The sequence below is a fragment of the Talaromyces proteolyticus genome (assembly GCF_021365285.1).
Source record: "Talaromyces proteolyticus strain PMI_201 chromosome Unknown BGW36scaffold_2, whole genome shotgun sequence".
In the NCBI taxonomy this organism is placed as follows: Eukaryota; Fungi; Ascomycota; class Eurotiomycetes; order Eurotiales; family Trichocomaceae; genus Talaromyces; species Talaromyces proteolyticus.
Window position 1 is genome coordinate 1,321,345 of NW_025764278.1, and position 12,565 is coordinate 1,333,909.

The 12,565-nt window shown below is 44.4% G+C and overlaps 6 protein-coding genes across 6 annotated transcripts; 3 read left to right on the plus strand and 3 right to left on the minus strand.

The window, feature by feature from the left end:
* Positions 1-1,341: 1,341 nt before the first annotated feature.
* BGW36DRAFT_457774 (uncharacterized protein) lies at positions 1,342-2,389 on the minus strand. Its single transcript, XM_046221991.1, has 3 exons — positions 2,167-2,389; positions 1,988-2,115; positions 1,342-1,929 (listed from the first exon to the last, which is right to left on the minus strand). The coding sequence occupies exons 1-3, from the start codon at positions 2,331-2,333 to the stop codon at positions 1,427-1,429; spliced, it is 798 nt and encodes a 265-aa protein (XP_046076542.1). The 5' UTR covers positions 2,334-2,389; the 3' UTR covers positions 1,342-1,426.
* Positions 2,390-3,686: 1,297 nt separating this feature from the next.
* On the minus strand, positions 3,687-4,995 carry BGW36DRAFT_354942 (glycoside hydrolase superfamily; the record flags this gene model as incomplete). Its single annotated transcript, XM_046213583.1, has 4 exons — positions 3,687-4,196; positions 4,248-4,420; positions 4,549-4,666; positions 4,771-4,995. 4 exons carry the CDS (start codon positions 4,993-4,995, stop codon positions 3,687-3,689), a joined length of 1,026 nt encoding a protein of 341 aa, XP_046076543.1.
* A 481-nt stretch (positions 4,996-5,476) lies between these two features.
* BGW36DRAFT_369468 (uncharacterized protein) lies at positions 5,477-7,462 on the plus strand. Its single transcript, XM_046215143.1, has one exon. The coding sequence runs from the start codon at positions 5,905-5,907 to the stop codon at positions 7,099-7,101; it is 1,197 nt and encodes a 398-aa protein (XP_046076544.1). The 5' UTR covers positions 5,477-5,904; the 3' UTR covers positions 7,102-7,462.
* A 358-nt stretch (positions 7,463-7,820) lies between these two features.
* BGW36DRAFT_354944 (uncharacterized protein) lies at positions 7,821-9,402 on the plus strand (the record flags this gene model as incomplete). Its single annotated transcript, XM_046213584.1, has 16 exons — positions 7,821-7,841; positions 7,885-7,899; positions 7,956-7,969; positions 8,073-8,103; positions 8,165-8,182; positions 8,243-8,296; positions 8,421-8,483; positions 8,534-8,542; positions 8,614-8,625; positions 8,668-8,694; positions 8,749-8,769; positions 8,910-8,930; positions 8,992-9,087; positions 9,164-9,175; positions 9,230-9,298; positions 9,343-9,402. The coding sequence occupies 16 exons, from the start codon at positions 7,821-7,823 to the stop codon at positions 9,400-9,402; spliced, it is 543 nt and encodes a 180-aa protein (XP_046076545.1).
* A 51-nt stretch (positions 9,403-9,453) lies between these two features.
* On the plus strand, positions 9,454-10,147 carry BGW36DRAFT_286761 (uncharacterized protein; the record flags this gene model as incomplete). The annotated part of the gene is made up of 4 exons (XM_046210446.1): positions 9,454-9,696; positions 9,752-9,795; positions 9,853-10,066; positions 10,118-10,147. Coding segments are annotated over 4 exons (531 nt in total), but the record flags the coding sequence as incomplete, so codon positions are not given.
* Positions 10,148-10,160: 13 nt separating this feature from the next.
* Positions 10,161-12,525, minus strand: BGW36DRAFT_334326 (ABC1 domain protein). Its single transcript, XM_046212907.1, has 2 exons — positions 11,562-12,525; positions 10,161-11,507 (listed from the first exon to the last, which is right to left on the minus strand). Exons 1-2 carry the CDS (start codon positions 12,329-12,331, stop codon positions 10,283-10,285), a joined length of 1,995 nt encoding a protein of 664 aa, XP_046076547.1. The 5' UTR covers positions 12,332-12,525; the 3' UTR covers positions 10,161-10,282.
* Between the last annotated feature and the right edge of the window lie 40 nt (positions 12,526-12,565).

Here is a 12,565-nt window from a genome sequence, read left to right on the forward strand (position 1 = left end):
GGGCAACAGCAGCTGGACGGGAACAAGATTAAAGGCTTCAATACCTTGTTTGTACAAGGATAGCCTAAAGTCCGGCGGTCACTAGAATGTCACTCATGATGGCAAGCCCCCGACACCTGAGTCGCTTGACCAATTCCCTCTGAGACTACTAAACAACACATGCATCAATCAATTTGATACAAAATAGATAATCTTCAGTTCTATAAAGACTTATACGCATAGTGGAGCTAATTTGACTGATCCTACTGAAACTATGGCAGCAACAGGTGTTGACAACAAATCAGACAATAGTATATTATCGTATAACATTAGACAATCGACATAGGTAGCATGCCACGTAGGGACCGACTTGAAAAAATACCTCAAGACAATACAATTATAATGATAATAGTATAAATAATAAACAATGAGACTCTGACGCGCTGAATGGTCTGAGCCGACATTGCACCACACTAGCGCACTCAGCCAAGACGGTGATTAACCGCTGGACAGGTTGGTGCGCCATCTAAATAGCCTCATCACCCACTAGGTTGGTGCTGTAGGGTTCTGGGCTTAGGCAACATCCAGCTAGATCTTCCATCCTCCAATTTCATTAGATGTGCGGCATTCTGCCTTGCTCAATGGCTCCATGCCTGTAAAGCACACTCAATCCATGCTTAGATCGGCAGGGGTCCCGGCGCTTAACACCACTCTGTCTCAGCCTTGTCCATTCTCCATCACCCCGGGTGATTTCATTGGCTTATAGGCATTACATGGACTCCAGGCAGACAGCGTGCTGCTTTATTCTGATTCGTTGAAGAACCGCCATTGCTTATAATAAGATAGAACAATTAACCATACATCAGTCTGAGTGATAACAGCGCATTTCCTTTCTTAAATGGCTACATAGCGCTACAGACGAGGCTGAACATGCCGTGGTATTTGCTTCCTGATCAGCCCCGAGTGCTGCGGCTACCTTTGTCCTCCGCAGTGTCCCACCAAGTCACCAACCACAGCAATGATGGGCTCTTTCCGATGTTGCATGCAGTCTAAGTCTAAGAATGATCTCAGGGGTAAAATACTATTTTTTCATGTTCTAATTTATTGAAAATTTTACAATTAAAAAATATAAAAAATTACTTTTTATTATATAATTATTCTTTTTAAAAAGCTATTATATCTTTTCTTTTATCTTATTATTCTGCCAGCTTATTACTATCTACAGACTAGCACTCCTATATACTGACTACCTAGCAGCTCTACACTGACATTAAGGCTCTGCCGGCACCTTGAGTGATTCATTCTAGTTAACAACAATATATGAGACTCAGAATCAACCATCACTCTATGCCAAGAAAGCATGCCGAATATTATATAATGTTAACTTTGATAAAAAAAATAAAAAATAAACAGAGTCCACTTTCCCACCAAGCATTGTCGCCAAGATTCACTGTTGACCAGATTGCCTGAATGACTCCCCTTCCTCATCTTCACTGTCAATCTTGGACATCATCCGGTCGAATTCGGAAGGGGTATAAACAGGGATCTCGTTCCACCCGCGCTCGTTGAAGAACTGACACCACATGTCGATCAGGTAGCCCTTCTGGTAGCACCACGCGCCCATCTTATGGCCGTGAATAATCTCGTACAGCAGCTCGTGCCAGAAGCCTTCATAATTCTCCTCATACATGAGCATTATCTGCGGAATAATGCTCGGGCCCATTTCGAGTAGATCAGAGTACTCTTCACACTCCGTGTATATGATGCTGTTACTATGTATCTGGTTGTTCTCATGATGCCTTTGCCACGCTGCAATGCGTTCTTCGACGATTTTGTTTCGCTGGTAGTTAAGCTCAACAAGTTGGCTGCTCTCACGCTGTAGCTCCTCATGGGAGGCTAGGGGCCTATCCCGTTTAACAATATAGTTAGTATCAAACTCTAGCGCGTTATCTAGGGTATGGTTAGTAGGATCCACTATATAGTAGCGATAGTGAGAGCAAAGGTTTACACAAAAATACGCCGTACGAGTTCTGGTGAATGTCGTCTCTCGCGAGCTTGAAAATCACGAATTGGATAATCTTCGGACCGAGCATCTTAATGGCCTCGAACTCATCTGTTTGCGTACACGCATAGAGACTGTTGAGCAATCAGACTTAGCGTGTATTGTCCAGCCAGGGGGGTCTTTACCTTGCAGATGTTGGGGTTTTAAGGCAGATATTATGCCATGCGGCCCACTTGGACTCGAAATTTCTCACCCCCTCAGGGAATTTAAGATTAATGGCGTTATAGAGGTTCGTGACCGACTCGACGGCCTCTTGGCTTGGGTTGGGTGAGATCTGCCAGTGTGGTTCCATGATAAAGGTCTAGAAGGTCTAGAGCTCCGCTAACTTGGAACGTGTGTGGTCAACGAGGTCAGAGATGGGGTGATGAAGTGATGAAGTGCAGTGATCAAGGGAAGGGCGGTTTAAAAACCAGTTAGGGCTGCTGTTGGCCCCCCGCATTAATGAGGGGTCACAACATTTGAACTTGGACTCCCTACCATTGTTGACACGAATTGTGTAGAGAAGCTTTATCGGGTATTCAACGATACAGCAGCCACTGATCCAAGATGGGGATCAGCCAAATTAGATAGTAAGACCGTGCTTCACACTGTAGCGATTAGTTTCAAACCAAACAGTGTTGCATAGACACAATGTTCTTGAAAGGACGAAAAATTTATAAAGAAAACCAGTTTCTATATACTAGTAATGCGGACTAGCTATGGTGTATGTACTACAACTCAACAAAATGATAACCAAGCCGGAAACTATGCTGGTTGGCAGGTTTGCAGTCGAAGGCTTTACGAGCAAACGGGCAAGTCCATAGTTACTGCTTGGCCGCTGACAGTTCTCAGTATGTAAGCGTTGGCACCTCTTGAGCGTGGCTTCCTGCTTAGCCCAAACCGAAGTAGTCTCGGGACAATGTCCGGACTGAGCGGAATGTGTAGTGTATCAGTGGGGCAAATTTATTCAGAGAGAGTAAAAAAGGTGAAGCAGGTTTCGAATCTGTCTGTAACTAGCAAATGTAGTTGATCTGTTGGTTTATTTCTAATTACATCAAAAATGCCGAGCGTTTAAGTCTAATTCTTTTATACACATACTTGATCGACCTGTTTTTGATATATCTAACTGACTTCAAAATTGCACAGGACTAAGTGTTCTGTACAAAGAGAAGTGCTAACATAATTATCATGCTACCCTCATTATCCAGTGAACCTGTACTTCACATAACAGGATGTCGGATCTCTCCTAGGATTCGACGACCAGCTCTGTCGATGGCGTTTCGACCTCTATCAACGATATCCACACATGGGTCTTACCATATCAAACCTCAAACATTACCTGCCTTTTCACTGCAAGGCAAGACATGTTTCGGTAAGTTCATTCCATCTCATTTATCTCCTCTTTTTCTGTTTTCTAAAATTATGAAAATTAGTAACAGGGTAACTATCCTCTCAAGGCTTCACTGATCAAATTCGACGAAGGACAGAGCAGCACGTGGCCTTGGAAAGGAATTCGTTCACTCTCTCCGGCGCAAAGGGGCGCGAATACCCTTCATCCCCAATGTAAATGTGGCTAACCAACTAACACCAAACGAAGAGCATGCATCGACCTAACTCTCCCATCGGCTACCTCCTCCATTAACCACATTTATGGTATTTGCAGTATTCAACGAGGATACCATGACACAACAAATATACTGATATATGATCTTCTGCCCTTTTTAGTGGAGAAACAGGGTATGCACATTTCCGTGTAACAGCCCTCTGTTGTCATCTGGAAGGAACGGCCATAGCTAGTCACGCCTATCACTACGTGTACGGATGGGATGCCAGCTTTGGTGATCATTGATAGTGCATTAAGCGTCTCCGTTAAATTGCCATGCGATCGCAAGCAATTTCCAGCCGGACAGCCAGGGTCAGAATATGCATTTCCATAGTCCCACTGTCCATGAAGATCATATGTCTTATAAACAATGTAGTCAACTGCACCGGCAACAGAAGTAATTGGGATATCTTTCAAATACCAGTATGAAGCTGGGGCTGTTATTGAGAGTATCTTCCCAGGTGCAAAGCTGGTGACATTTCTCTTCAGCGCCGCCATGAACTCAACAAAGTTGCTCACGTCTTCCTTTGTAGATGCAGGGATACCTGGAGTATCAGGCTCACCAGGATATTGCTAATCGAAATCCGCGCCATCTAAGTTATAATCGTTCAGAAAGTTTATCACATTGTTTGTAAAGTTTGCGCGGTTGGCTAGCTGGACCGCCTCACGAAAGATTTCAAAGGTCGCAGAACTGGTCGAGAATTCCCATCCACCAAAACTTATGATTCTCTGAATTCCAGTCATACCGATGAATGCGTTAAATTGATCTTGAATGTGCGTGACGTTTATTGAAAAATCTGCATTGAGTGTAGCAAATGCTAAATGGAGATGGGTATAGGCAGACGTGTTAGCATCTAGAGACAAGGCAGTTGCCAGTCGTAGGCCTCAAAGTAGCCGACCTTTCTAAACTATGCTGAAGGCGCACTGTAGGATAAGATTTCTGTTCCGCAGTTGGCGATCCAGCCATCTTGCTCAGGAGCGGTTGTCCCAGGAGCTCCAGTGGCAGAGTCGCTTTGAGTACAAAACTCAGCCGTAGTGCCACACTGGCCCCAAATATCACAACAGGCATTCAAAGGACAGGGGTTTAGAGGCTTATATTGGCCCCAGCAGGCGGTGCCACCGTGCCATTCACCTGGGGTCCACACACTGCATTAGCAACAGGGGCAGGCAACGGCGGATTCCCTGTGCTTAGGCAGATGTAATTACCAATTTGAAGATCTGAGCAGCCCATCCAGCCCCAGGTCTCATTATTATAATAATTGATATTATCTACTGTAATGCTGTGACTAGCTGCAATGGCTGAACAGCTGTCACCGGATGCGACTAGGTAGCTGGCACAGATACCATTTAACGATGAAAGATGGAGCGCCATCTTAATGGAACTGTTAGAAACAACAGCTAAGAATGCAAGCATGCGATTCAATCAGTGGATGGAGGAAACTTTCTCAAATCTCGATGCTGAGACAAAGCGAGTGATACCCATGATGACGAAACTTGATCCGACAGAGAGAGACACCATGTACCAAGTGCTGAAAGTCCTTGGTGGAAAAATGACTAGGCAAACAATGGATCCGCGATTGTGCAATGAGACTATTATTTACAGCTTATCTTATCTGATTTAGTGGGCTGTGAAAGCTTATTATTTGAATCTTTTTTTTCACTTAAAACTGATAGTTTTAGATATTAATTCTTAATCTTTACGCCATATTAAATTTAAAAGGTATTTATTATTTATTCAGTAATAGTGGGACCTGTGAATTCCTGCATCTGGCTGGTTTTGCCGCCTCGGGCCTGGTCCGCCCATCGTCACCGCGACCCGTCGACTATCTTTTGCCGTTTTAACCACACCACCACCTCGTCCTCTCCCCTCCTCTCCACTTGTTCTTCCCTTTTATCCTGAGTCTTTTCCACTTCCTCTTGCCATACGACGCGATCACAACCTGTGCAGTCATCCGCGCTGGAGTGCAATCCATTCGCGCGTCGTGCCTGCGCTTTGGAGTCCATCTCTCGCCCGCCAACTTAGTTCTACTGCAACCCGGTCATAGTTACTGTTGCCTAGCTTTCTTACACTCTTTCCATTAAAACCTCTTTCTCTACCAATATCTGATCTTATATCATCCACTTATTGTATTATTGGGATTCTCTGATAAGAAATTCCACTTCCAAGACAACCCATTCGCAACCAGGCTTGCCAAAGGGCGATTCTTCCCTTGATGCATCAAAGCACTTGACGCTTTTCCTATTCAAAAGTCACAACAATAAGTACCGTTTAGCAACCACAATGTTCAGCTCATTTAATCGTCTTCCACTGGAGGTGTGGATTATTATACTTCGATACGCGCCAGATCTTTCAACGATATACAAATTTATCTGTGCTTCCGCAAATGCAAATACAGCTTTTAACATCGACTCATCTTATATTTTAGATGCTGCGATAGAGCGCTCAATCCCAGAATTTAAGCATGAAGCTCGTATAGTTGCTATTATAGGCACATTGTTAACATCCTCAAATTTCACCTTGGAAAGCCTAATTCATAGGTACAAAAATCTCCCGAAAGAAGTTCTTTTCACAGCTCCAGCATATTGTGCGTTTATGAATGGAACACCGGGTCCTCGCTACCTGGTGTTAACAGCATATCGTATAGAGACCCTTCAACACATATGCTTTGTCTCGCTTCTCCATAACATCCATGAGGCTTTATGGCCCATTCTGCCTAATACAGAGACTCATAATTACTCTATTAAAAATTCTAAGGCTGGGATTGATTTCCAGGCTGTTGCATGGTGGTCTTTGTCCAGGGTTGAAAAGACGCGAATTATGCGGGCATATTGGAATCTAATTATTTATTGGAATATCCAGGAAATCTGTCCCGATCTAACAACAGATGATTATGACTTTTCTAAATACAGGGCAACAATTAAGCGAATCGATCCATATTTTAGACCGTATTCATTCAAGAGGTTTTCGACGAATCCAGTTGAAGAGATGAAGTGTGTACTAGGTGCTACTCGTGATTTCTTGAGCTTTCCCCATGATTCGCGCTTATTTACTCCATTTACGAGTCGCCAGTCTTCTAAATTCGGGCTTGAGAAATGGGTATTTGCTACTGTTTTCGAAGAGAACCCGTGCTGGAGGTTTGAAGAACGAAAGCAGATCGGGGCACGCAGAGTTGGATTTCATCTCATAGCTTGTTTGAAGAGAAGGGATAAACTTCCCAAGGACTTTTCTTCGGGTCATTCAAAACCGAAACTGGGCGACGACGATCAATTTATAGACTACCTTGGTATCTGCATCTGGGACGACCAACGACTTAGCTGGGTTGCACTAGGATCTGGATTCTATCTGAGAAGTTCCCAGATCCGTGCCTGGACTCTTGCCCAGAATCGTGCCTGGACTCGTTCTAAGGCTGTGCTTATGGATGGCAGAGAGAGGCTGATAGATGTAGGTCTAAAACAGACATGCGGCGAAATTCACTGAGGAAATAAGTATTTCATGACAAGCCTTGGAAGCTATGCACTGGGAACTAGGCGAGCTAGAAAATGTTGGTCACGCTGGCGTTACCCCAGAATATCTATTCCCTCTCTGCGACGAAAGATTTATATTGTTTTTCCTCGGCCTTGGCTCATTTAAGAGCCCAACTAACTGAAATCTGCTCAAAATGATTTTTTTAGTGAAGCCAGTCATTAGAACCTACTACTCTCCTTAATCCATGGGAAGTGTGATGGGAGTGTTGAATATTCCTCTATCTGATGCGGTCAGCTTCTACGAGGCACATGACTCAAAGCCACTGTCCACCCTCAGTCTGTAGAATACCTACCTAAGGAACTCAATAAAAATCCCAAGGGCCCAATGTCCGTTGTCCAAACTATCTTAGAATTCATACTGAGCCTTGATGTCAGAGAGTTTATCCCGATGGTCCCATATCAAACTAGACTTTCCCTCATAGCATGTGCTGTTGATGCGATGTAGGCTACAAGAGGGTGAAAATGACATCCCGCCAGGCAATATAGTGTTTCTAGTGTAATGGCTGCAAGTCGGACTGGCGCCTGAGGCAGAACTATCGCACCTTCCGAGTCTGGCAAACAAGACTAGGCACGTGATTAGAACCCCTGTGCCTCCCTCCTATAATATTTGTTTGCGATCAAATTGCTTCCTTTTGCTCTCTCACCAGATCGCAACTGCGTAAGCTATGCTCCATGACCCCTCGCAGCTACACGGTATGCCTATCTTTGCTAACTTTACGTCGCTGTCGCTATATAGCAATCTAAATTTCATGTAAGTATGCAAACCCTCTTCCAGATAATGATAATGACTGATTGATGTGATATTAGAAGACGATCGCACCGTAAGTCAGTCAGATATTCGCCTTAAGCAATTTTTCACATTAGGAGGAGCTTATAAGAAGATACACTTCATACTACTGCTGAAGAAACGAAGGCTAACTGTAGGTTTCTATTGAAAGAAACAAAATCCATACTTGTAAGTTTATTCTGATCCTCGTTGATACCATTGTGCTATACTTATATACTCTCTTCTCTAGCAAGACGCTCCAAAATGGGTAAGTTTGCTGCTCACATACCTCGAAGGCGCTTATTCCTCCCACTATTTTATATTCTAGAGGTTGCTAATCAATATTATTCGCTCCAATTTCAAAAAGACTTCAAATTTCCCAGTGAGTGAATTGTGAATCTCTAATCATAATATAACCATTGCTAATATTTGCTTTATTAAAATCAGACCCAAATGTATATATTCATATTATCAGCTGTATTTCTTTGATACTGAAAGGAATATAGTGCAAATTGTGTGGTTTAAAAGGCCACACTCAGTCCGATTGTCCACGTCGGACTACCCAGGAAGTATGAGACTCTAAATTCATTGATTTACTTTTACGCTGACCGTATAATAGGACCAGGAGGTGTGTTAATTGAATCCAGTTTGTTATTTAAATGGTAATATTCTGATATTGAATGAATTCGCTCTGTTTAGAGATGTGAAGTGGTAAGTAAAATCTTTATATTTGTCTTGACCAAGTATTAATAGCTTTATGAATATCAGGGTTCCGAAGAGGTATGCAATAATTCGGATTTTATATCAACATGAGCTTACATGATCATTATTCAGTATCACCGGAACGTTATTGCAGTATGTATATTCCAAAGCTCTTAACATAGCATAGACTAATATACAAGTCAGTTTTTAAAAAAAAGGCTTGAAGTAATTTTATACCACTTCTATGGTAGTTTTTTGATTACTTTTAATGCTAAGCTACTTTTCATTAATAGTTGATAGACGTTCAGATAACGGTGAGCATCATTCTATCTCTTTGCGATATACACATCAAGCTAATTGGCTCAAAAATTACAGGCGCTCAATCAAGAGATTATAGTGAGCGGCTGTAAAGGTCATCGTCAAGAATATATTACTGATCACCGGCTTCAGAGAGTGGACACAGAAATCAATGTACGATTCTCTTCTTTACTTTATGAGCATTGTTCGCAATAGGAACTAACAAATGTTTGCTGTTGTTCGTGGATAGTATCATCGAGAAGTAAGTCTATCAGTTACTCAATATGATGGACCGTCTTGTCTGATCGTATATTAGGAGCTTCGACTGGGCCCTCGTTTTGAGGGTGAGACTGGTGGCGCTGGTGGTGGTGCTGCGGCCGATGGGGTATGTCTATCCAAAACAACTTATGGTCACAACATAACTAACAGCAACCAGCAGTAATTCAGAAGCCACATGCAAGCCCAAACCCCCGATCTACCCTCTCCTAATCTTAAAGCATACGCATGCGACGTGATATCCGAGTCACAAATTAAGAGCACAATTTCGGACAAATCGATGTTCTTTTGACTGCGGCGGGGATTGTCGACAATGCTCCCGCGGAGGAATATTCATATGAGCGGTGGAGAAAAATGATGAGTGTGAATCTTGACGGAACCTTTTTATGTGCGAGGGAAGTTGGGAAGCATATGATTAAGAAGAAAGTTAAAGGGAGTATGGTCCTTGTGGGTAGTATTTGCGGACATGTATCTGTTCGGCCGCAGAAACAGTGTGCTTATAATGCGGTACGGCCTTGTTTTCTTGGGCCTTTTTTTGTTTCTATGCTAATGAAGCGTCTAGAGTAAAGGGGCTGTCATAATGCTGGCTAAATCGCTTGCGACAGAGTCAGCTATCTTCTTCTTCTTTTGTTGTGAAAATGACACTAATATAATAGTAAATAGATGGGCCCGTCATTCCATTCGCGTAAACAGTTTATCGCCAGGTTACATACGAACAGATCTTATTCTCGACTTGCTTGACAAAGAGGGCGGCGAATTGGTTGATTCGTGGGTGAAGGATACCCCAGCACTCCGACTAGCACATCCATCTGAACTCCAGGGTACCGTCGTGTGGATGGCGAGTGAGGCGAGCAGCTTTCTAACGGGGTCTGATGTTGTAAGTTCTCTTGAGAATTGAGCATGGGGTTCGTTTGCTAACTTAACTTAGATTGTTGACGGCGGCTATACTTGTTATTAGGGTTCGAAAAGATGAAATGGAATGAGGTTGTCTATTCTATTCGTTTGTTTATGAGTAGGGTTTATCACACAATATTACATGGTATAGATACAGGACCTTTCACGGCGTGAGAACAGGAATATGGGATATCTATAATCAACTGTCGAACAACTTTTGGTCCTCGCTCAATTCCATGCCCATGTCCTTGGCCATCACTCGCATTTGTTTCTCAATATCGTCTTCCATACCGCCGCCCCATCCGAGCCATTGCCGGACCTTGCTAATATAGAAAACTATATCTGATGAGAATAAAACCAGTCGGAAAACGACGTGTCGTCCGTAGCTACTGATTCTCTCTGACACAGGCATATCCGGCGACTCAGCTAGAGCACGAGATGCCCACATCCCCGTGATTTTCACGCGATTGACAGGCGATCCTAGGAATTGATTATTTCCCTGCACTATACGCAGGTTACGGCCGATGAAAATCAGTTCGCGAGGCCATTTAGTTTCATCACCTAGGATTTCGCGGAAGGCTTTTTGGAATGCCTGTTGCATTTCGTAATGGCGATGTTGTCGCTCCTCTTTGGTGAGTTTCTCGATGCCACGTAGTGTGGTCATGTTGCCACCTTCGTACGGTCGCAACAATGTTGCAGATGCAAAGATATCAGAGTTACTGACGCCCCACTGACTGACCACGTCTTTGAGAGTCTTGTTGTCAAATGTCAGCAGAGCTTTCCAGAAAGTGGCGTATTGGCTTCGGAATGTCGGGTCCATCTCAATATAAAGACCATGGTCAATCAAAACAATCTCAGGCTTGCCATTCGGTTGCCGTCTGACGAAAATGTTGCCTGGGTGAGGATCGCAGTGCACCCATCCCCATAAGAACATCTGTGCCGAAAATAGATCAACCATCGTAGTCATTACGTCTTTCAAGGACAAGCCTAGCCCCCCCGTTTCTTTCCGGCCTTTCCAATGTGTTCTTTTAGGTTTAATGTTCATCGAGGCAACACTTCGTTTAGCGAATTCCTCGCGAGTTAATTGCTTCTGACTAGGGGGGTCCAAGGGGGTTCCATGAGAACCAGGGCTACCCTCGCGCCTACCGCCTTGCCATGGCCTAGTTATGGAGTCTTTGTCCCAAAGGCGAACGCCCTCGATCCATTCTGCGGTCATGACACGTTTGGAACTGAGATCGTGGTACACTTTTGGAATATATACTCGGTCCCGTAATCGAGGCTCCCGTGACACATACTCTGCGATCTTCTCACCGTTTCTGGCTTCATTTTCGAAATCTGTTTCCAAAAATAATCGTTCGCTCACAAAAGGTACAAGATTATAGAAAGGAATGTCGAACCACTTGCTGTAAACCCAAGAAACGGCCCTACCATATTGTCAACCCAGAAAAACCTTCAATAACGAAAATAAAGCCACTTACTTGAAAGCCCATAAGTCCCACGCGACCTGGGCGGCAATCTCCCTCTTCTGAATCTTGATAGCCACCTCTGTTCCATCAGCCAGCCGCGCCCAATGCACCTGCGCTACACTTGCGCTCGCTACGGCCTTGCGCTCCATGACACCCTTTGTGGGATCTCCATTAAAGGAAACCCCGAACACTTCTTCTACCGACTTGCCGAAATCCTCTTTGATCACTTTTTCAACATCCTTCCATTCATTCTGCGGGGCATCGTCAAACATGCGCGAGAACATCTTTTGGAACTCCGGCGGCAAAATCGCGGCTTGCATGGCCATCGCCTGACCTATCTTGAGATACAATCCACCATTATGGCGCAAAAGCTCCGACAAACGCTCCGCGTTTCTCTGGTGAAGGGCAGTAATTGACGATGCAAAAGGAGGATCAGGCCGAAAGTTGATTTTGTAGTCTAACGCAACAACCAAGCCGAGTCCAAAGGTACGAGACGTGCGAGTGAGCGAAGACGCATAAAACTGTGTATCAACCACGTATATTCCCCCGACCGTCAACGAAAAGTAGAAAAGCCGACGCAACCATTTTCGAGTTCGAGGATAGGTTTTCGCAGGAGTCGCTTTGCCAAGAGAGCTGGGAGAGGGAGGAACGAACGCGCCGAATTCGCTGGGATGAACGAATCTACGAAAGGAGAGTTGAGACACGACCACGACCGGCTTGCGTGCAGGAAAGCGAATAGAGGACAGGATTCGGGCAGGACCCGACGACGATAGCGGCACCATGGGCGATGTCTCCGGAGGTGGAGGGAAAGAGAAAAAAGGCGGCCAAGAGGCCCGGTTATACAGCTCGCTCGCTGTCTTGTTCTTTAGGCCATGGACAGCGACATGCGCGACCCTCTTCAAGTAATAGGCTGCGAGAAGAGAGGAGAAGAACAGGATTAGGTTCTGTTATGCTGCTGTTGATGACTGCGGTACCTCGTACGGGAGGATGCGCGGCCCCGACTCGGCGGCTGCCTT